The 24,153-nt window shown below is 41.5% G+C and overlaps 1 protein-coding gene across 1 annotated transcript in view; it reads right to left on the reverse strand.

Annotated features, from left to right (window-relative positions):
- appl2 (adaptor protein, phosphotyrosine interaction, PH domain and leucine zipper containing 2) overlaps positions 1-24,153 on the reverse strand; it is a 719,236-nt gene that overhangs the window by 50,729 nt on the left and 644,354 nt on the right. The window contains exons 7-8 of the mRNA XM_041202616.1: positions 18,140-18,198; positions 3,104-3,250 (exon numbers count right to left, since the gene is read on the reverse strand). Of these exons, the coding sequence (XP_041058550.1) occupies positions 3,104-3,250; positions 18,140-18,198 (206 nt within the window). The remainder of the gene's footprint in view (positions 1-3,103; positions 3,251-18,139; positions 18,199-24,153) is intronic.

Consider the following 24,153-nt stretch of genomic DNA (forward strand, 5'->3'; position numbering starts at 1 on the left):
TTCTCTTTAGTTCTGAATAAGTCATACGGACTCGAAATGTTAACTCTGTCTTTCTCTCCACAGATGCTGTCAGACCTGCTGATTTTTTCCAGCACTTTTTGTTTTTGTTTAAAAAGGGTCACCAACTTAAAATGGAGATAAGAAGAATTTTTTTCTCTCTGAGGGTTGGGAAACTTAGGAACTCTTCCCCAGAGAGCAGTGCAGGCAGGGTCAGTGAATATTTTTAAGCCAATGGTAGATAAATTCTTGACTAATGTTACGACCAGTCCCCAGGCGAGGTCCCCCAATTTGTTAACTTCCCGAACGGGACCCCAATTTTGTTTTGCTCCTGGTGGTGGAATGAGCTGGCTCCCCTTCTTTATTCAACCCTCTCAGTTGGTTGCAACAAGACTGATTTAAAAGGGATCCCTTCCCCCCGTGGATATCTTTACCCAGTCCTAATGTATTTATGTTTTAGAAGGTGACAATTAAACAAGGCTTTCTCAAGTCAAAGAAAGAGTAAGTTTACTAGTTACTAAAAATGAGAAAATAAATTATAAAAACATAACACACATATACACACAGATCAGAAATGAGGAATTGAGTCCAAATAAAAGTTTATATATATGAATCAGTCTTTGGCTTGTCCACGAGGTGTAGATGGCAAATTGCTGCAGCCACTAAGTTGGATGGTTCTGGTAGAGCTGACTTTGGCAGGTTAGCAGTTGGTTTGGAGACACTTGGGGTTGCAGGTTGGCTGAAGAAGCTGTCCATTTTCCTTTTTGTTTGTGGCTTTGCTGACTTGCCTCCAGCAACAGAGAGAGGGAGAGAGCCTTTGCCTGCAAACTGCTAAGGGATGCCTAGTTGATCATCATCTCCTGTGGCTCTCACAGCACACACTACACACCAGAACTAGAACACACACATCAGATCTGCAGCTAGCTTTTGACCCCATTTCCTTGTGTATTCCAGGAAGGAAAAAACAAACATGTCTTTCACCCAGAGTCCGTTTTCTTTCAACTCAGATCATATCCACATTCTGAGATACAACTCAACAGGATATGGTTCCTGCTGGGATATGGAAATCAGTCTCCATGTCTCCGCAATCACAGGAGACTGGAGTTCAGTCTTTTGCATTTCATCTCTTCCTTTCAAGTGTCTCTGTCTGAAGTAGGGCTTCAATACCTTTTTAGGCACAACATTCTCCCTGGACTAGTCGGTCAAGTATAATCCACATAAGAATTTTCCAGAAAGTAGTTAACTTACATTCTTAGCCATCTTTTGTTTGGCATCTTTTCTTGAATGCCTTTTTAAAAAACACACGTTTTCCTTAAAAGTTCAAAATGCCTTAAGTAATTTGGGGCTGTAATCCATTGTTGTGACACTAATAAGGGAGTCAAAGATTATCAAGGTTAAGTGAAACGTGGAGCTGAGGCGACAATCAGATTAGCCATGATCTTACGGAATAGCAGAGCAGGCTTGAGAGGCCGAATGGCCTATTCCTGCTCCTAATTTATATGTTTGTAGGTACCAGATGTTTGGACAGTTGCAAATGTGACACTCTTATTCAAGAATGAGTCTGAGGACATTCCCAGTAACTGCAGGCTGGTCACTTTAATGTCAGTGGTGGAAAGGTTTTAGAAACAATGATCGGGGAAAAAAAACACAACAGGCATTTGGAGAAGTTTGAATTAATGGATATCAGCATGGATTTGCAAAAGGCAGATCATGCTTAACTAATCTAATTGAATTTCTTTAGGACATAATGGAGAAGGTTGATGATACAAATGCAGTGTATGTTCTTTATGAGGATTTTAAGAAAGCATTTGACAAAGTACTACATAAAGAGCTGTTAACAAAATTGAGGCTCAGGGAATAGGAGGGTGAGTGTCCAATGGAATAAAAAAAATTAGGTGAAGGACAGAAAATAGCGCGTCATAGTAAATGATCACTTTTCCAGACCAGAGGATGGTGGTCAGTGGTGCTCCCCAAGGATCAGTGCTAGAATCACTGCTTCTGTGATTTTTATAAATGACTTGAAAACTGGAATATAGAGTAAAATTTCAAAAGTTGCCAATGATACCAAACTTGAAAGTGTGGTAAGTAATGACGATGATGCAAATAGGCTGTAACAGGATATAGTTCTGAAAAGTGTGCAAGGACAGAGGGATCTGGGGATGTATTCTTGAAGGTGGTAGGATATAGAGTGGTCAGTAAAGCATACAGGATCTTGGCCTTCATAAATAGAAGTATCGAGTACAAAAGCAGGGAAGTCATGCTGAGTATTTATAAAAACTCTGGTTCGTCCAGTTCCGATCACATTTGAGGAGGATTTAAGGGTCCTTGAGAGGGTGCAGAGTAGATTTTCCAGAATGCTTCCAGGGATGAGGAACTTTAGTTTCAAAGTTAGGTTGGAGATGCTGGGGTTGTTCTCCTTAGAGTGAAGGAGGTTGAGAGGAGATTTAACAGAGGTGTAAAGATTATTACAGGTTTGGATAAGGTAGACAAAGAAAAGCTGTTCCTGTGACAAGAACTAGCAGACAGATTTAAGGTTTTGAGCAAAAGATGCAGGACATGTGAGGAAGAACTTTTGATGCAGCAAATGGTAACGACCTGGAACTTGCTGCCTACGAGGGTGCTGGAAATGGAGTAAATGAAAGATTTCAAAAGGAAACTGGACGAGCACTTGAGGGAAATAAACTTGCAGGGCTATATGGATAGAGCGGGGGATTGGGAGTGATTGGACTACTCTCCAGAGTGTTGCCTGGATGGGCCGAAGGTTCCTCATGTGCAATCATGACTCTATGTTCTAGCTCATTATTTTTCTGTCTCTAAAGGTCTCAGGAGACAGGAATTTTGGATGTCTCATCAAATATAGTAGTTGGTGGTGGGTTTATCACAGCATGGGTAGTAAATTCTGATACTCTGCACCTCAGCTTCACAGCAAGGCCAGATACTTTATGATTTAATTTTAGGTTCAGAAAACATAAGGTTCAAAATTCAAAGCTCAAATCAGAATCCACTTCTGGAACATCCAAATTATAAGCAAGGTTTGATTGCTGATTCCTACCGTCTATGCGGACCCAGCAGGTATTCCACATGTCAAGCTGACAGATTCACTAACCTGACCCTGTGTAAAGCCAAGCAATGGATCCAGCATTGCCACCCGCTTCCTGTACTGTAGTGCGTTTAAGGCACAAAAGTATTGCAAGGAAGACTGATGCTGTCTTTTTCTTGCAGTAGCTACTTCTGCAACTGCTTCTGCCTTCAACTGAAAAACACAAGCAGATGTGAATGAGTTGGGTTTGCTTAGAAGTGTTTTCTTGCAAGTATAAATGGTAAAACATAAATTACCTACCATGTAAGACTTATCTTTAAATAATCACACAGATACTGTTGGTTTTCCAGGGTAAGAGAAGGAATGATAAATCTGTTCCTTAAATGACATTCCCCCTTTACATTATAACAACAGGATAATCTATCACCATATAAACTAAAAGGAGTAGGTTGCAAGAGAAAACCTAAAAAAGAAACTTAACCTAAACCATTAAAAAATTAGATTAATTATTTGTAAATATAATGAAAGTATTTAATTCAATTGACATACTTATATATTAAGACAATGAATTCTGTTTAATATAATTTTATATAGTAAACAATCGTATGCTTTCATTAGTTTTAACGGGCACACTAAATGCAAAAGAAGCTTAACACATCACATCATAGCCATTACCAAACCAGACTTTACAAGGCCACTGTCCTTACCACCCTGCTGTATGGAGCAGAATCTTAGGTCTGCCACAGGCTCCACACCAAAGCTCTGGAATACTTCCAAAGACACAAATAAGGTCTTATATTTTGGCTCATCGTTTATACTCTGTAACAACAAGGAGCAGTGAAGAAGGACCCCAGAGTAATTAATATTATTTGATATGAAGTATCTTCCAAAAGGTTTAATTTAAGTTAAATGGGTAAGTCATGGCAGGAGAGCTCAAAGCCATGGTGTGCTCCTCCTGCTCTATGTGGGAAGCCGGGAACATTTCCAGTGCCCGGGGCCAGCATGTGTGTGGGAAATGTCTCTAGCTGCAGCTCCTGGAGGCACGGGTTTCAGAGCTGGAGGGGCAGCTGGGGACACTGTGGAGCATCTGCTAGGTGCAGAGTATCATGGATAGCACGTATAGAGAGGTGATCACACCACAGGTTAAGAGTCCACAGGCAGGAAAGGATTGGGTGGCCAGCAGGCAGGGCAAGAGGATTAGGCAAGTAGTACAGGAATCTCCTGTGGCTTTTCCCCTGCAAAATAGATATACTGCTTTGGATATTGTTGAAGGGAATGGCCTCTCGGGGGAAAGCAGCAATAGCCAAATTCGTTGCACCATGGATGGCTCAGCTGCATAGTGGAGGAGTAAAAAGTGTGGGAATGCAATAGTTATAGGGGATTAAACTGTAAGGGGAATAAATAAGCTTTTCTGTGGCTGCAAACGAGTCTCCAGGATGGTATGTTGCTAGGGTCAAGGATGTCTCAGAGCGGCTACAGGACATTCTGAAGAGGGAGGGCGAACAGCCAGTGGTCGTGGTACACATTGGTACAAGTGACAAAGGTAAAAAAAAGGGATGAGGTCCTAAAAGCAGAATATAGGGAGTTAGGAAGTAAGTTGAAAAGTAGGACCTCAAAGGTAGTGATCTCAGGATTACTACCAGTGCCACATGTTAGTCAATAGAAATAGCAGGATATATCGGATGAATGCGTGGTTGAAGAGATGGTGTGAGGGGGAGGGTTTCAGATTCCTAGGACATTGGGACTGGTTCTGGGGGAGATGGGACCAGCACAACCTGGGTGGGTTACACCTGGGTAGGACTGGGACTGATGTCCCAGGGGGAATATTTGCTAGAGTGGTTGGGGAGGGTTTAAACTAAAATGGCAGGAGGGTGGGAACCTATGCAAGGAGTCAGAGGAGGGGGAATCAAGGACAAGAACAAAAGACAGGTAGGGGAATAAGAAAAGTGACAGGCAGAGAAATCAAGGGCAAGGATCAAACAGGGCCTCAGTGAAAAATAGTGGGAATGTAATGTTAAAAAGACAAGCCTTAAGGCTTTGTGTCTTAATGTGAGGAGCATTCACAATAAAGTGGATGAATTAACCACGCAAATAGATGTAAACAGCAATGATATAGTCGGGATTAGGGAGACATGGCTGCAGGGTGACCAGGGATAGGAAGTGAACATCCAGGGGTATTCAGTATTTAGGAAGGGCAGACAAAAAGGAAAAGGCGGTGGACTTGCATTGCTGGTTAAATAGGAAATTAGCGCAATAGTGAGGAAAGGTATTAGCTCCGACAATGTGGAATCCGTATGGGTAGAACTGAGAAACACAAAGGGACAAAAAACATTAATGGGGGTTGTATATAGACCTCCAAACTGTAGTGGTGATGTTGGGAATGGCATTAAACAGGAATTTAGAGACGCATGCAATAAAGGAACATCTGTAATTATGGGTGACTTTAACCTGCATATAAATTGGGCAAATCAAATTAGTAACAATGCCGTCGAGGAGGAATTCCAGGAGTGTATACGGGATGGTTTTCTGGACCAATAAGTTGAGGAACCAACTAGAGAACAGGCCTAAAATAAAAACAAAAAACTGCGGATGCTGGAAATCCAAAACAAAAACAGAATTACCTGGAAAAACTCAGCAGGTCTGGCAGCATCGGTGGAGAAGAAAAGAGTTGACGTTTCGAGTCCTCATGACCCTTCAACAGAACTGGACATACTAGACTGGGTATTGTGTAATGAGAAAGGAATAATTGGCAATCTAATTGTGCGAGGCCCCTTGGGGATGGGCAACCATAATATGATAGAATTCTTCATCAAGATGGAGAGTGACATAGTTGATTCTGAGACTAGGGTCCTGAATCTTATTAAAAGAAACTACGATGGTATGATGCGCGAGTTGACTATGATGGATTGGGAAACGTTACTTAATGGGATGACGGTGGAGAGGCAATGGCAAACATTCAAAGAGTGCATGGATGAACTGCAACAATTGTTTATTTCTGTCTGGCGTAAAAGTAAAACAGTGAAGGTGGCCAACCCATGGCTTACAAGGGAAATTAGAGATAGTATTAGATCCAAGAAAGAGGCATACAAATTGGCCAGAAAAAATAACAGACCTGAGGACTGGGAGCAGCTTAGAATTCAGCAAAGGAGGACCAAGGGATTGATTAAGAAGGGGAAAAACAGAGCACGAGAATAAGCTTGCGGGGAACATAAAAACTGACTATAAAAGTTTCTATAGGCATGTAAAGAGAAAAAGAGCGGTGAAGACAAATGTAGGTCCCTTACAGTCAGAAACAGGGAAGAAATGGCTGACCAACTAAGTACATACTTTGGTTCTGTCTTCCCAAAGGAGGACACAAATAACATACCAAAAATATTGTCTCACAGGGTTTAGTGAGAGGGAGGAACAGAAAGAAATCAGTATTAGTAGGGAAATGGTGTTGGGGAAATTGATGGGATTGAAGGCTGATAAATCCCCTAGGCCTGACAATCCACACCCCAGAATACTTAAGGGAGTGCCCCTAGAAATAGTGGATGCATTGGTGGTCATCTTCCGAGATTCTATAGACTCTGGAACAGTTCCTACAGTTGGAGGGTAGCTGATGTAACGTCACTATTTAAAAAGGGAGGTAGAGAGAAAACAGGGAATTATAGGCCAGTCAGCCTGACACTGGTAGTAGGGAGAATTCTGGAGTCCATTATAAAAGATTTAATAGCTGAGCACTTGGAAAACAGTGGCAGAATTGGGCAGAGTCAGCATGGATTTATAAAAGGGAAATCATGCTTGACAAATCTGCTGGAATCTTTCGAGGATGTAACTAATGAAGTTGATGAGGGGGAACCAGTGGATATGGTTTATTTGGACTTTCAGAAGGCTTTCGACAAAGTCCCACATAAGAGATTAGCATTAAGATAAGAAATTAAAGTGCATGGGATTGGGGGTAAGGTATTGAGATGGATAGAAAATTGGTTGGCAGACAGGAAACAAAGAATAAGAATAAACGGGTCTTTTTCCGAATGGCAGGCAGTGACCAGTGACTGGAACTCCAGCTATTCACAACATATATTAATGATTTAGATGAAAGAACTAAATGTAATATCTCCAAATTTGCAGATGACACAAAGCCGGGTGGGAGGGTGAGCTGTGAGGAGGATGCAGAGATGCTTCAGTGTGATTTGGACAAGCTGAGTGAGTGGGCAAATGCATGGCAGATGCGGTTAATGTGAGGTTATCCACTTTGGTAGCCAAAACAGGTAGGCAGATTATTATCTGAGTGGCTATAAATTGAGAGAAAGGAATGTGCAATGAGACCTGGGTGTCCTCGTACACCAGTCACTGAAGGTAAGCATGCAGGTGCAGCAGGCGGTAATGGTATGTTGGCCTTCATAGTAAGAGGATTCGAGTACAGGACCAGGGGTGTCTTGCTGCAATTATACAGGGCCTTGGTGAGACCACATCTGGAATATTGTGTGCAGTTTTGGTCTCCTTACCTGAGGAAGGAGGTTCTTGCTATAGAGGGACTGCAGTGAAGGTTTACCAGATTGATTCCTGGGATGGTGGGACTGACAAAAGAGGAGAGATTGAGTAGGCTAGGTTTGTATTCGCTGGAGTTCAGAAGAATGAGGGGGGATCACATAGAAACCTATAAAATTCTAACAGGACTAGACAGGGTAGATGCAGGAAGGATGTTCCCAATGGTGGAGGAGTCCAGAACCAGGGGTCACAGTCTGAGGATACAGGGTAGACCATTTAGGACTGAGATGAGGAGAAATTTCTTCACCCAGAGAGTGGTGAGCCTGTGGCATTCGCTACCACAGAAAGTAGTTGAGGCCAAAACATTGTATGTTTTCAAGAAGGAGTTAGATATAGCTCTTGGGTCGAAAGGGATCAAAGGCTGGGATTGGACCTCAGGTATAGAAACGTAGAAAAATAGGAGCAGGAGTAGGCTATTGAGGTGGATGATCAACCATGATCATAATGAAGGACAGGGCAGGCTCGAAGCGCCGAATAGCCTACTCCTGCACCTTTTTTTCTATGTTTCTATACCTGAGGTCCATCATGAGAATTTGATGGAAGGGGAGAAAAAACATCACAAGCAATGAGGTTCTCCATTGTGCTGGGTTCAACAATATGGATACCACCCTCCAGAAAATTCAGCCATGTTTTCTGCAAGGATGATGATAGAATCCCCAAGCCAATCTTCTACAGGAAAATGTCCCAGGGCAAATGGCATCAAGGTGGTCAGAACAAATGATATAATCACACCCTAAAAAACAGCCTTACAAACTTCTGTATGGCAGAGCACCTCTCTCAGGCAAAATACTGTTGCCAACCGGTCCACATAGAGGCAAACACAAATTTAGTTCAGCATGTTTTAAGGGCCATCTAGGCCAACCATGCAACTTCCAACGTGCCCAGGTGGTGCAGCTGCAAAAGTTCTCTCAGGCACCAATGATGACAAAATGAACTGCCAGTTCTATGGATATCCATGCCAATGCTGCATTGGACCTGTCAGTCATGAGAGGACCCAGAAAAATCAATGAAATCACAAACAGCTCAGACGTAGTCAAACAACAAGGAGTCAACCACAAAGATGATGATCATTGCCAGGGTAGTTAACGTCAAGGTAGACCTCCTCTTAAATTGCAACAATTATTTTTGTTGAAAATGTTGGTCTTACGAATGCTAAACAGATCATTAAATTTCAATGAGCCATAATTTGCTGTCAAGATAACAGGGAAGTTAATGGTGCTTGATATTATTTATGTATTTCAGATAACTGGCAGGTGCAAGGAATAATAGCACCCTCTTGTGGCCATTTGTGTATGCGTGCATATAAAACAAAACCAGAATAAACCACTTCAGTTGGGTACTTGAAATCCATGCGGGACAATGTCTCTTTTCATCCTGCAAAGATATCAGTCCGCTGATGAGAATAGGATTAAGGATCCTCTAGCCCGACAAACTTTGGTTGGAGAAGCTTGCAGCACCAGCAGAGAAACTATGAGGCTTTTTTCTTGATGAGAAATAGGTTTAAAATTCCATTCTTAGGGAAAAGGCTGTTTGTACATGTGGGTAGACTGGCCTTCAAAGATGCCTGCATCAACAGGTATTATTCAATGACTGACAGAGTACAGCCATGGCTGAGCGTCTTTTGGGGTGTATGTGGAGCAGCCAGAGATGCTTATCACTGCTAATGATATTCTCAATAATCCTGATAATTCAGCTATTAATGACACAGTAGAGGAAAGGAAAAGGGCAATCTTTCCAACAGAAGCAGGCCCAGAAGTGTTTGAAACACTCAAGATTTTGCTCACACCAGTTAAACCAAAATACATGCCGCCATCAGACATTGTGTTTAAGCTTGAGCTGCACTACAATCCCAAACCATTGAAGATTGCAAAAAAATATCAGTTGGAACAAGGAATCAGTTGCCCAATGAGGAATTGGAGACATAATCATTGCTTTGAAAAAACAATCCACTCATTGTAACTTGGGAATTTCAAGAGACCATTGCAGAACAAATTTGTGTGTGATTTGAAAAGTAAGTGCATTCGCAGTAAGTCGCTGATATTGCCAAAGTTAATTTCTGACATAGTTTGCCAAACAGCATTGTCCATGGACGTGGCGGAATGTGATTCGAGAGAAGTTAAGAGTTAACAACTGCCAGTTGTCTGTTGAATAAATAAGCTGCAGCTGAGTAAGCAGAAGGACCCAATGGTGGCACCTAGTAGTAAGGTCAGGGATCCCTTATCCATAAATCCAAAAACCGAACACATACAAAAACCACATTTTATTTGAACCCCATCCACCTACAGCACTGGAGGTCTGTGGTCTGAGTCGGCGTGAATCTCGGTGACTGCACCCGACCTTTAGCATGGGAAATTTAGTCGCTTGTATGCACTGTTTACCTTGTGAACCCTGTCCAACAAGCAAAATCGCAGATGTCAACATGGGTGCCACAGGTACCCTGTATCTATTATGCAGTGGTACATCTTACTTTTCTAGCCGTTTTATTTACTTTAGACTAAAACTACCAAGGCTTCGGCCATTGTAATGTAAGTAGTTCGAGGCTTTTATGCGGTATCCAAAAACGGAAATGATCTGAAATCTGAAACGCAAATGGCCCTGAGAGTTTAGGATAAAGGATTATCAACCTGTACCAGTGGTATTACAAAGTCCTATTACTGATGCAGTTACTTCACAATTGTGCACAGAGCATACAGCTGCAAGAAGAAAGGTCATCTTGCTGAGGTACATTGGAAGAAACAGAGGAAATGCTGGCTGGAGCCAACAGCAGTCACTGCATGTGGTTGTCTCATAGCAAAAAGTCAATGAGGTGTCAGTTGAGATCCATACGTTCTGAAACACATGGATATCCAGTGGAAATTCGCAGGACATCACAGTCCAAGTGGTTTTGGATGGAGTTCCGGTAAACATGGAGGTTGACATGGGTGCATCAGTTAGCCTGATTCCTGAGTTGCTGTATCATGAAAAGTTGAGAGCATCAATTGGAGAAATCATACATAAAATTACAAAGTTATGGAGGAGAGAAAATTCCCATAACGGGAAGTGTGTCAGTTCCAGTCACATACAAGGACCAATGTGCAAAGTTGCCCATTATTGAGACGGGTGAAAAACCAGCCCTGTTAAGAAGAAACTGGTTAGCAGCACTTAAATTAAATTGGAACAAGCTTTTCTGTTTTGAAGCAAAATTCACATCAAAAATGACTTGAATCGCCAAGTACCCGCAGGTGTTTAGTGAAACTAGCAAACCAATTCAAGGATACAAGACTAAGTATGGGTTCAGAGGAATGCCAGTTTATTATAGGCCACATCCAGTACCCTTTGCTCTAAGTGAGAAAGTTGGGCAAGAACTGTAAAGACTTGAGATTGAAAGCATTATCTGTAAGTTAGAACAGAATAATTGGGCTTCTCCCATAGCAGTAGTACCAAAGTCAGATGTAGTGTATGAATATATGGGGATTATAAGGTGACTGTAAATCAGCTCCTGGAGCGTAATCCCCCTAATACTTTGACAAACGTGGAGGATGTTGTCAGGAGGCCAGGTTTTTTCAAAGTTAGATCTGACAAATGCCTATCTGAAACTTGAGTTAGATGATGAGTCTAGGTCATAGTTGACTGTTAATACACACATGGGTCTGTTTCAGTTTCATAGGCTGCCATTTGGTGTTTCTTCAGCCCCTGAAATTTTCCAAGGGGCAATGAACCAAATTTTGCAAGGAACTCAGGGAATAGTGCTATTTGGATGACATCCTTATTTCAGCTCCAAACAGGCAGAGCCATGCTGGCAGACTGAGAAAGGTGCTCCAAAGTTTGGAAAAGCATGGAGTTTGGGCAAAGTCACACAAATGTGAAAGGTTATTTAGGTTGCAGGGTAGACAATGATGGATTACATCCTACCAAGAGTAGGGTAATAAAAAATGTGGCACACCCTCAGAATATCTGAGCTCAGATCTATTTTTGGGCCTGGTGAATTATTTCAGTAAATTCATATGAAATTTGGCAACCTTACTGCATCTAATCAATGAACTCTTGAGGAAGGGTGTTCCATGGAATTGGACAAAGGAGTGTGTAGAAATAAACTGGTGGATGGTACAATGCTTGTGCATTACGATGTATCCAAAAAAGATTTAGCTAGCATGTGATGCCTCTCCATATGGAGTCAGTGCTGTGATCTCTCATGTATTGGATAATTGTGAGGAGAGACCAACTGCACTTGCCTCAGGTACCCTCAGTGCCAGTGAGCACAGACAGGACATGAAGCATTGTTTTTGATTTTCGGAGTCAGAAAATTTAATAAACACTTGTATGTCATAGTTTCATGACTGAAACTGATCATAAGCCAATAATGGCTACTTTGAATCCAAAGTCTCTGGTATCAACTTTAGCTGCAGCTCAAATGCAGAGATGGGTTTTGATTTTGTCTGTGTACCAGTGTGACATTAAATCCAGACAACTGGAAGATCACATGCCAATGCAATGTCTAAATGACCATCCCCATCTGAAGCAGAGCCTAATAGGGAAGATGTCTTTTTCCTTTCATATGTAGATGAGTTGTCAGTCACAGCAGATGACATTAGGAGAACAACTCATCTGTAACCCTGTATTGGCAAGGGTACACAACTAAGTCGCAAATGGATGACAAACACAGATACTGGATTTAGAAATCAAGCCGTTTTTTATGCTAAGAATGAGCTGTCCGTTGCTAAAGGTTGTATTGTATAGGGCGGCAGAGATGTAATTCCTGCAAGGTTACAGATTACAGTTGCTACGTCATCTTTATAATCAACACTTAGGGAGCTTAACAAAGAGTCTAGCTGAAAGCTATCTTTGGTGGCCAAAGATAGTTAAGGGCATAGAAGACAAAGTGAAGCAGTGTAGAACATGTCAAGCAGTCAAAAAGCTGCCACACTTGGATTTTGCAGAATTTGAAGGGCACTAGCTATTCTTTGTGGTAGATAGCCATTGAAAGCAAGTTGAGGGGTTTCCAATGAATCAACTAACAACTAGTAAAACTCTCGATATTTTGCATAGTTGTTTGCTGCTCATGGATTCCCAGAGGAAATTGTGTACGACAAAGTACCTCAGATTTGTACAGAACAGTCTGCAAAATTCAGGAAAATAAACATAAAAGTTCAATTATACCATCCTGCTTCAAATTATTTTATTCATTCACGGGATGTGGGTGTCACTGGCTAGGCCAGCATTTATTGCCCATCTCTAGTTGCCCTTGAGAAGGTGGTGGTGAGCTGCCTTCTTGAACCATTGTAGTCCATGAGGTGCAGGTACACCCACAGTGCTGTTAGGGAGGGAGTTCCAGGATTTTGACCCAGCGACAGTGAAGGAACGGCGATATATTTCCAAGTCAGGATGGTGAGTGACTTGGAGCAGCAGCTTGCACAGTACAAATTGTTAAGTGTGCTCATGGTAAACAAACTGGAAGAAATGTCAGTTGCTGAATCACAAACTGGCAATTTTTTTTTTGTTTATCGTAACACACCTCACACTACTACCAGCTAAATTCTTTCTTAAAGACAGCAGAGAACAAAGTTTTCATTTCTGAAACCACATTTAGCCCTGTCAGTAGAAAAAAATAAGCCAGGCAGAAAATGAGTCATGATAGGGGTAGAGTGAGAGATACAAGTCTGAAGCTGAACCAGAAGGTTAAGATGAAAGATCATCTTAAGTGGTTGAAGTGGCTACCAAAAGAGTCTTGAAAATATGTGGTTCTCGCACAAATTTGGTCAAGATGTTTGGGAATAGAAAGGTTAGGTTTGTGCGTATAGATCATGATTTACCTCCAGGGGTTCATGAATAACGAGGGAGTTGGAAAGAATCAAGTTAATCTGATGAATTGGATACTTGAGATGCAAGTAGCGTACCAATACAAAAACAGAATTACCTGGAAAAACTCAGCAGGTCTGGCAGCATCGGCGGAGAAGAAAAGAGTTGACATTTCGAGTCCTCATGACCCTTCGACAGAACTTGAGTTCGAGTCCAAGAAAGAGTTGAAATATAAGCTGGTTTAAGGTGTGTGTGTGTGTGGGGCGGAGGGGGGGGGGGGGGGGGGGGGGGAGAGAGAGAGAGAGAGAGAGAGAAGTGGAGGGGGTTGGTGTGGTTGTAGGGACAAACAAGCAGTGATAGAAGCAGATCATCAAAAGATGTCACCAACATGTTTGTCCCTACAACCACACCAACCCCCTCCACTTCTCTCTCTCTCTCTCTCCGCCCCCCCCAAACACCTTAAACCAGCTTATATTTCAACTCTTTCTTGGACTCGAACTCAAGTTCTGTCGAAGGGTCATGAGGACTCGAAACGTCAACTCTTTTCTTCTCCGCCGATGCTGCCAGACCTGCTGAGTTTTTCCAGGTAATTCTGTTTTTGTTTTGGATTTCCAGCATCCGCAGTTTTTTTGTTTTTATCTCTAGTGTACCAATAGTTACTACAACATAAGTTGTGTCTGAAACCAGTTCAGATCCAAGTTGGAGGCAGGGAGATATGTCTGATGAAGCAGAAAATTCAATTGAAGGTCAAGGGCAAGATCAGTTTGTTGGAGAAAACTTCTCAGGCTCAGGCCAAAAAGGGTTGAGGTCCTTCCCCAAGTTCTTAAAATTTGGGTCTAGAAAGGAGGTATCCTCTTAGAAATAGGAAACCAGTGGTCAAGTTGGATTTGTAACTAAATAGGAAAACAAGAAATGTATACAAGTTGTATGGAATTTGAACATTTTGTAACTTTTTCATGGAGGGATGAATGTAACAGCACCCTCTTATGGCCATTTATGGTGTAAGAAACCAAAACTGGAATAAACTAGTTAAGTTAGGTACTTGAATTCCATGTGATACACAGTCCCTTTTTGTTCTGCAAAGATTGAACTCAAATGTCCAAAAGTTGCTGTCTGAGATATGCCATTTCACTGTTAGCCTCAGATAAATGCATCTCTCTGTCTTGCTCACCACTGAAATGCATTGAATGGTGTGAAGCAGCCGTGCTTACAAAATACAGATGAAGTGAACTCACCACAAAATGTATGTACTTTTAATGATCTGCTAAATGTTGATTACTGCCAGTCAACCTGTCTGCTATGGAAAATTAACTATTACAATTTTAGTGTCTCGTTCTTTCAGCTTTTAATTGTTATAATTAATTGGAGGCTATTTAGAGTAATTGTTGGAGATTTTAAAAAGGTAAAATTATTGATTTTATTGATATTAACTTTTCTTTCTGTACCTGATTTGGCACTAAATCCACCCTCCTTCTCAGTCATTGTGCTGTTATATCCTAAACCTCAAATCTCATGATTTGCTTGTCCCATTCATTCAGACCCAAGACGCCTTGTTACTCTCACTGCAGCAGTTCAGATCCCACTTCCCCAACTTGTCAAGCAAAAACTTTAAACATCTGTTTGTGCTAACGCAAATCTAACAAATGCCAAATACTTTTACATACCCCACCTCAGTAAATTAATGCCCAATGTGTGCAGTAAAAGAGATGAAAATTAGCCTTACATTTCTGCTGTGAGATCAGCCAACCCAGGCCTGGGGTAGGGATGGTGCCTGGCCTTCCAGATCAGCCCTTCAATGACTTAATGAATGCAGCCACCCAGAAGCTCCAACACACACACTTAACTCAACAACTTAAAAATCAGCACCATTACAAAATGTTTCTTGCTCGCTACAGCAACAGAGTGAAATGAATGATGCAGATAAACAATGGAATACAGAAGTTTTACAGCAAGTAAAGAGGAAGCTGCAGTCCATAGATTTATATTCTTCGGGGGGGCAGGAACTCCTCATTCAACTTATTCAGGAAAATAAATTAACCACTGCATCATTTTAAAAACAAATTCAGTCAATCATAGAATCCAATTGTTTCAGTTATTAAGTAAATCAAGTCTGTTCTTGAATTCATCAAACCATTTTCAGTTGCAAAGATATTTCACATTGCTCCTTATCATAGTGTAGTTGACAACTTGTCCTGAATGTATCTGCAGTCCCTTAGCAGGGACTTCCACACAGTCACTCTGCTCAAGTCCCATCCATTTTCAGCTTGTTGACTTGAGCACTCTGAATTATGTTTTAGATATTTTTGATGACAAGGGAAATCACACCAGAAATAAAAATTTCTGCTGCTGATTCAAGGTAAAAATCTTAGAAGCAGAATTCAGCAGCACAGAAATCCATTCGGTCCATTACACCAGCTCACTGACAGAGCTGCTGCTAAGCTTCTCCATATTTTTCCATTTCCCTTTCAAAAGCTGTTCTGGGCTGTTACTTCCAGTGTGCCATTTCATGTCTTATAAAACCACTGCCTAACTCATCATTCTTGTTTGACAAATTTGCTAGAGTTCTTAAGCATATAACAAGCAGAGTTAATAAAGAAGTGGTAGATGTAGTGTATTTGGATTTCCAGAAGGTATTCGATAAGGTGCCACATAAAAATTATTGCACAAGATAGGAGCTCACGGTATTGGAAGTAATGTATTAGCATGGATTGAGGATTGGTTAACACACAGAAGATAGAGAGTTGGGATTAGTGGATCTTTTTCAGGTTGGAAAGATGTAACTAGTGGAATGCCACAAGGATTAGTCCTGGGGCCTCAATTATTTACTACCTAAATTAGTGAGCTGGTGGAGGGGGCAGAATGTAATGTATCCAAATTTGCTGACAATATAAAAATAGGTGGGCGGCCATGTTATGATGAGGACATAAGGAATCTGTAAGGGGATTATAGATAGGTTGGGTGGAATTTTCCGAGCATGCTGGTGGTGTGCGCAGAAAATATGGTGTGACCTGCTTCATGACAGTGTGAAGGCAGGTCGTGATCGTCCACTCAGCCCGCTGATGTCAGGCCGTGTTTCCCGCCATCAGTCGGTGGGGAGCTAATTGAGTGACGGCCCTGTGGATGTGTGAGTTGAGAGTGATGAGAAGAGTGACTTACCCTAGTGGAACAAAGGAGATCCATCCATCCTTTTGCAGCTGGGTGGCTGTCCTCCTCTACAGGGTGTTTGCACTGACCACTGCCTCCCAAGCTGGGTTGGTGACTTTGCTGCCCATCCTGGGCCAGAGCGGGGGTAGACCACAGCCCAGCAGGTCTCTACAGCATTCAACAGTCGCTCAAGGGACCCGTCGTTGAAGCGGGGGGCTGCAGTCTTTTTCCTTTGCTGGCCATGTCTCCCGGGCAGCGGTGGTGAGCTGGTAGCGATGAGTGCTGTGCTGGCGGCTGCCTTTTAAATAAGGCGGCTGGTGTGATGCAACAGCGGGGTGATGGCGGCCAGGCGAATGAGAGCCGTCCATTATGGAAACGGCATGTTTTGCGGGAGTGAATAAATAATAAGCTGAGCTCGGGACGATACGGCAAAAAAACCCGCAATTTTTGTCGGTGGGTAGGACTCCATTTTACCCGCCTGCTACTGCACTTAGTGCAGTTCTGGGAAAATTCCGCCCATTTATCCGAGTGGATAAAAACTTGGCAGATGGAGTTTAATGTCGGAAACTGTGAAGTCATGCACTTTGGTAGGAAGAATCAAAAGGCAGGCTATTATTTAAATGGAGAGAGGCTCCTAAAAAGTGCAGCACAGAGGGATCTGGGTGTTCTTGTGCATGAAACACAAAAAGTTAGCATGCAGGTGCAGCAAGTAATTAAGAAGGCAAATGGAATTTTGGCCTGTATTGCTGGGGGGTTGGAGTTTAAAAATAGGGAAGTCTTGTTACAACTGTACAGGGTGTTGATGAGGCCACTCCTGGAGTAATGTGTACACTTTTGGTTCCCATATTTAAGAAAGGATATACTGGCATTGGGGGCAGTTCAAAAGAGATTCACTAGGCTGATTCCTGGGATGAAGGAGTTGACTTATCAAGAACAGTTAAACAGGTTAGGCCTTTATTCATTAGAATTTAGAAGAATGAGGGGTGATCTTATTGAAACGTATGAGATTTTGAGGGGGCTTGACAGGATAGATGTTGAGAAGATGTTTCCACCAGTGGGGGAATCTCAAACTAGGGGACACAGTTACAGAATAAGGGGGCACTCATTTAAAACTGAGATGTGAAGGAATTTCTTCTCTCAGAGGGTAGTGAATGTTTGGAATTCTCTACCCCAGAGAGTTGTGGAGGCTAGATCATTGAAAATAATTAAAGGGGAGGTAGATAGATTTTTGTAATATTGGGGAGTTAAGGAGCTATGAGGAGCTGGCATGAAAGAGAGTTGATGCCTGGGGCAGATCAGCCATGATCTAATTGAATGCCAAAAATGATGAAGCAACTGAAACCAGGGATGCACAAGAGGCCAGAATTAGAAGAGTGCAGATAGTCAGAGGATTCTGGGGCTGGAGATTAAAGGTATGGAGGGGCAAGGCTGTAAAAGGATTTGTCACTGTACCGAAAGGTCACACATGTCATCCTATGTGACTGTGACAAAGGTAAAGTATCCCTCCTATCTTTGAGGATCTGTCTGTAGCCTTTTACATGGATAACTGTACCATCCATTGACTACAACACAACATGTGGATGGATCCTGCCCTTTTAACATCATTGCAGGAGTTGAATTTCACTCCATGATGTGCAAAACACTCTGTACCTTTTCATTTTCTCTTCTCTTGGGTAGCTTGCTGTATTTTGCCATTGCTGCATCATGTTCTACAGGAAAGAAATACCAGCTTTTTACTTCAGGCATTGAATTATTCAAAAAAAACCAAACATTTTGAGGATGGAATTTTAGGTTTCACCTAAATAATCAGTTAGTGAGATTTACTTTGAATTCTTACACAAGAAGCTACTTAAATGTTACAATAGTAGCAAACACAGATGAAGCTGGAAACACATAGAAGGTCATTCCGAATCTGAGAGGAGAATGTTTCAGAGCCAATATTTCAGGCTTCATAACCCAAATTTGCAATGCTGAAAGCCTGTTCTCTCCACAGATGCTGACTAACCCACTATTTTCAGCATTTTCTGATTTTAGATTTCCAGCATTTGTGGAAATTACCCTTTTCTTTATGAATGTTACTACTTCTAGGCTTCCCCAGGTTATGGAATATCCACTGCTGCCATTCTTCCTTCTTTTGCTAATATTTTGTAAGGCGAGAATGAAAACCGATTGAAGTTCAACAAACTAGCACCAACGGCAGGAAGTGAGCGTGGTGCTCAGAGGTGCCTGTTGAATGATGTAATTCGAGCAGGATTGCTCAGCTCTGAGCATAATAAATACTTTAGGAGCTCTGTGAAGGAACCATTGAATTTAATTTCTGCTACCCTCACTTTGGAACAACTGCACATGCATTGAGTTGAGGGGTACAATAAAAAAGGATGCTGAGGCAAAGGTGATATGAGGCAGGGGACCAAAATCTTGATCAAAGAGCTGAGTTTTCAGGAGCTCTTAAAGTAATGGCAGAGGTGGGGAAGTTTGGGGGCAGAATGGGTTCAATTCCAGAGCTCAGGCTCTAGACCAAAAGCACAGCTACCAATGATCAGGTAATGACTCAAACATTTACATACTAGTTCAGTACAGGGCTTTTCAAATATAGAAAGATAAAAAGGTGCGAATCCTGTATACTTTTGGGTTCTTCTTGAATGAACTCTCCAAAATGGCTATTTCTGGTACCTCCATTTGTTTTACCCTCGAAGTATGAAATGCCAGTTGAACAAAAAGATAAAACATAGTATTTTCAGATTCTCCCAGAAAGAAACTAGAATTAAATATAAATTTTGGCACTTAATTCTTCAAATACAATTGTGTTGACCTTAAGATGAAAAACAACTTCCAATTGTGAAATTGCCCAATACTGATATTTAGTTAGTTATAATTGTCTTGTTATTCAGATGCATCCAGCATTCGTGCCTTTAAAACAGTGAGCTGGGTTTAATCCTAATACTTTGACTTCTAATCAGACAGTTTTCAGTTCACGCCCTACGGAAGAGACAAGAGCCCATAATCTGGGCTGACACTCCTGTGCGGTACGAGTGAGTGCTGCACTGTCAGAGATGCCAATTCTCAGATGAGATGTTAAACCAAGGCCTTATTTGTCTGCTCAGGTGATCATGCAAGATCTCACAGATCGATGTGAAGGGGGGCAGGAAATTCTCCTGGTGCCTTGGCTATCATTTCTTCCACGTCTAACACCACCAAAGGCAAAGCCTAGCCAGTGACACCCAATCCCACAAAAGAATAATAATAAAAAAGGATCACATTGCTGTTCTGTGAACCAACTCTGTGCAAACTGTCTGCTTACATCACATAAGTATCAATGTCAAAAGTAATTAATTTGCTGTGAAGAACTTTGGGAGGTTGTGTGGACATGGAAAGCAATAAATAAATGCAAGTTGGTTTGTTTCCATATTACACTTTTTGTACAGTTACGCTGCTAACCTTAAAAGCTGGATTTACCTTCATCCAGAGAAAGCATTTTATACAAAATCAGTGGTAAATGAGGTCGTTATTCTGAGGGTTACTGAAATAACAATACTGGCAGCCTTTCTCAGCATTTTATCAATGTTAATTATTGAATAGCATAGCTACAATGTAAAATTTTACAAAACATATAGACTACTTGGAGAAGAAAATTACTCTTAACATGTACAGTAGTAAAATTCAATGCTGATCCTGCCATGTTCACCCTTATCCCTGTAAATGGAGCATGCAGTTTGAGAAGCACAAGGAATCATTCAACACATTCTCTGTTTAATTACACATTTATTTTACAAAAGACACCTCAGATAGCACCATGTATATTCTGGATTTCCAGAACTGGAGTAAAGCACATGACAAGGATGGGTAGTTAACAGAATTCCTACTTACAAAATGTTGTAACAAACTGATACTGAAAAAAATGTTATATCCCTTCATGTGCAGAATCCTTGACCCTTGGCACAGGCAAATTATGTTGTTGCCAGTTCTGTACACTTGGATGTGCATACACATGGTTTCCTCAAATCCAGGTAAACTTTAAAAAAGGTATCTCCTACTACGCAGGAAGCATCTCCAGAAACATTACTTTAAAAATACTTCTGTGTAAGAGTAGGAGTTTAGATACCAAACACCTTCCCTGGCATTGCTTAATTTTTACAGGTACTGAAGCATGTTCGTTCAAAGGTTCTGCAATTCTAAGGTGGGGGTTATCAACCCTCGACACAAATTCAGCTTCAATGTCTTTGCACTTTGGTGTTGAGACCCTGTCTCTGATCACCGATATCTCTTTAAGGCAATCAAGACAATCCATCAAAAGAATATTCATATTACCCCCTCCACTAAAATCATAGAAAATTACAGCACATAAAAAAAGCCATTTGACCCATGGCACAGGTGCTGGAGTTTACTTTTGACCCATCTATTATAATAGAATAGTTATAGCACAGGAGGACAACACTTGGCCCACAGTATCTATGCCGGCTCTCTGAACAAACAACTTATCTACTTATCTACCTCCCACATCTTCCCCCAGGCCTGTTTTTCTTTTTAGTAAATGATCCAATTCCCTCTTAAGTCCTTGACTGATCCTGCCTCCACCTCACTCTCAGGCAGAGTATTCCAGATCTTAACCACTCACTGTCTAAAAAAGATCTTTCTCGTGTTGCTGCTGCTTCTTTCGCCAATTATCTTAAATCTGGGCCTTCTGGTTCTCAATCCATCTGCCAATGGGAACAGATTCTCCCTATCTACTCTGTCTAGACCCCTTGTGATTTGAACACCTCTATCAAATCTCCTCAATTATCTCTTCTCCAAAAATACCATCAGCGTTTCCAATCTATCCACGTAACTGAAGTTCCTCATTCCTGGATCAATTCTTGTGAATCGTTACTGCGTCCTCTTTAATACATTCACATCCTACCTAAAGCATGGTGCCCAGAACTGGAAACAACACTCAAGGCCAAACCAGTGCTTTGTGCAGATTTATCATAACTTCCTTGCTTTTGTACTCTATGTTCCTATTTATAAATGCTTTATTAAAGTGCTTTATCAACCTGTCCTGTCACCTTCAGTGATCTGTGCACAAATACCCCCAGGTCTTTCTGCTCTTGCATCCCCTTTAGAATTGTACCCTTTATTTTATATTGTCTCTCTGTGTTCTTTCTACCAAAATGTATCAGCTCACACTTCTCTGCATTAAATTTCACCTGTTACTTGTTCACCCATTCCACCAATCTATGGTCTCTTTAAGTTTACCATTATCATCCTTACAGTTCACAATACTTCCAGGTTTTGTGTGCTCTGCAAATTTTAAAATTGTGCCTTGTACACCCAAGTCTAGGTCATTAACATACATCAAGAAAAGCAGGGTTTCTAACACCAACCCCATGGGGAAGTATATACCTTCCTCCAGTCTGAAGAACAACCATTCACCACTATTTTGTATCCAAGTTGCTACTGTCCCTTTTATTCCATGAGCTAACTTTGCTTACAAGCCTGTTATGTAGCAGCGCATCAGCTGCATTACCCTCATCAATGTTGTGTTACCACATCAAAAAACTTAAATTAAACATGTTTTGCCCTTAACCAATTTGTGCTGGCTTTCCTTAATCAATCAACATTTGTCATAGAGTGTTAATTTTGTCCCAAATTATAATTTCTAAAAGTTTTCTCACCACCAAGGTTGAACTGACTGCTTTTTGCTGGGCTTATCCTTGCACTTTTTTTTGAACAATAGCATTTGTAATTCTCAATCTTCTGGCACCACAGCTCTATTTTCTTGCACCCTCCCTGTAAAATTCAACATTTTCTTGGTTTTCAAGAAGGATGAACCATGCTCCCCTTTGAGTGAGATGGATGCTGGAATTTTAACACAATCTTTTATCAGCTCCCCAAAAGCATGTTGATCATATGAAAGGTTTATGAGCTTGTGCACTGAGCCCGAGGTTTGGCTTTCATCTTATGCTATAGTTAAAGCTGCAATCTGAGTACAGCTCCAGAACAGAACACAACTAATGCAAGGTGGAACACCCAATAAATTATACCAGTATCTGCCCCTGTTTTACAGCTGGGACAGCAAAGAAATGCATGCTCCTGGTAAATTACAAATAGAGAAATTTACATTGACTGCATCACTACTCATTTGTAGTATATGTAAATGATTTGGAGGAAAATGTAACTGTAAATGCAAATGTAAGTTTGCAGACGACACTAAGGTTGGAGGAGCTGCAGACAGTGAAGAGGATTGTCAAAGGATACAACGGGATATAGATCGGTTGGAGACTTGGGCGGAGAAATGGCGGATGGAGTTTAATCTGGACAAATGCGAGGTAATGCATTTTGGAAGGTCTAATACAGGTAGGAATTATACAGTAAACGGCAGAACCCTTAAGTGCTTCGATGGGCAGAGGGATCTGGATATACAGGTCCACAGGTTACTGAAAGTGGCAATGCAGGTGGATAAGCTAGTCAGGAAGGAATATGGCATGCTTGCCTTCATTGGCAGGGGTATTGAGTATAAAAGCTGGGAAGTCATGCTGCAGCTGTATAGAACCTTGGTTAGACCACATTTGGAATATTGCGTGCAATTCTGGTCGCCACATTACCAGAAGGATATGGAGGCATTGGAGAGGGTGCAGATGAGGTTTACCAGGATGCTGCCTGGTCTGGAGGTTATTAGCTATGAGGAGAGGTTGGAGAAACTCAAATTGTTCTCACTAGAGCGACGGAGATTGAGGGGCAACTTGAAAGAAGTTTACAAAATTACGTGTGGCATGGACAGAGAATATAGTCAGAAGCTATTTCCCAGGGTGGAAGAGTCAATTACTAGGGGACATAGATTTAAGGTGAGAGGAGAAGACTTTAGAGGAAATGTGTGGGGCAAGTTTTTTTACGCAGAGGGTAGTGAGTGTCTGGAATTCACTGCCAGAGGAGGTAGTGGAAGCAGGTACAACAGTGGTGTTTAAGAGGCAGCTTGATAAATACATGAATAGGATGGGAATAGAGGGAAACAGACCCCGGATGTGCAAAATGCTTTAGTTTGACAGGCAATATGAAGGGCCTGTTCCTGTGCTGTACTTTTCTTTGTTCTTTGTATCACATAAATGTCGTGTACGAAAATGTCTATTAACTTAAGGTAGTGTACAGCTGGGAGGAAGGTTAAATACATTGCTAAAGGTGGTTAGATAAAGGAAACACTTCCAACAAAGTAGTTTAGGAAATGAAACTAGAAGTATTTCTTTCACATGCTCATGGCATTTCCCCACCTGTGCTGACCCAGTATCCTGGGCTGTCTTGGCATTGCTTAAGTGCTGCGGTTCATTCTAGATGCATGAATGCATCGCAGAGCTCACAGTACCAATCTGGAGGATACAGTTCATACTTGTTGCATAATGTTGCACTCTCAGCTGGTGTTACTGTTTTCTGGTCCCCCATTTTCCTTAAACCACATTACTACAGAAATAACATTCGTAAACAAACTGAAAGGTGATGAGGGTCCCATTTAAAAATATATATAACCTGGAAGTCTTGGCATGCAAGTGGTACTCTGCACAAATGCCCTTTCTCAGCCAGCTTTTCAGGCTAAATGGAATAAGCACATTTTTACAGAGGTATTACCAATACAATGGATTTTTTTACAACACAGACTGTTTACATTGTTTGTAGACATTGTGCACTTTAAACAAACA

The sequence above is a fragment of the Carcharodon carcharias genome, chromosome 13, assembly GCF_017639515.1.
Source record: "Carcharodon carcharias isolate sCarCar2 chromosome 13, sCarCar2.pri, whole genome shotgun sequence".
Classification (NCBI taxonomy): Eukaryota; Metazoa; Chordata; class Chondrichthyes; order Lamniformes; family Lamnidae; genus Carcharodon; species Carcharodon carcharias.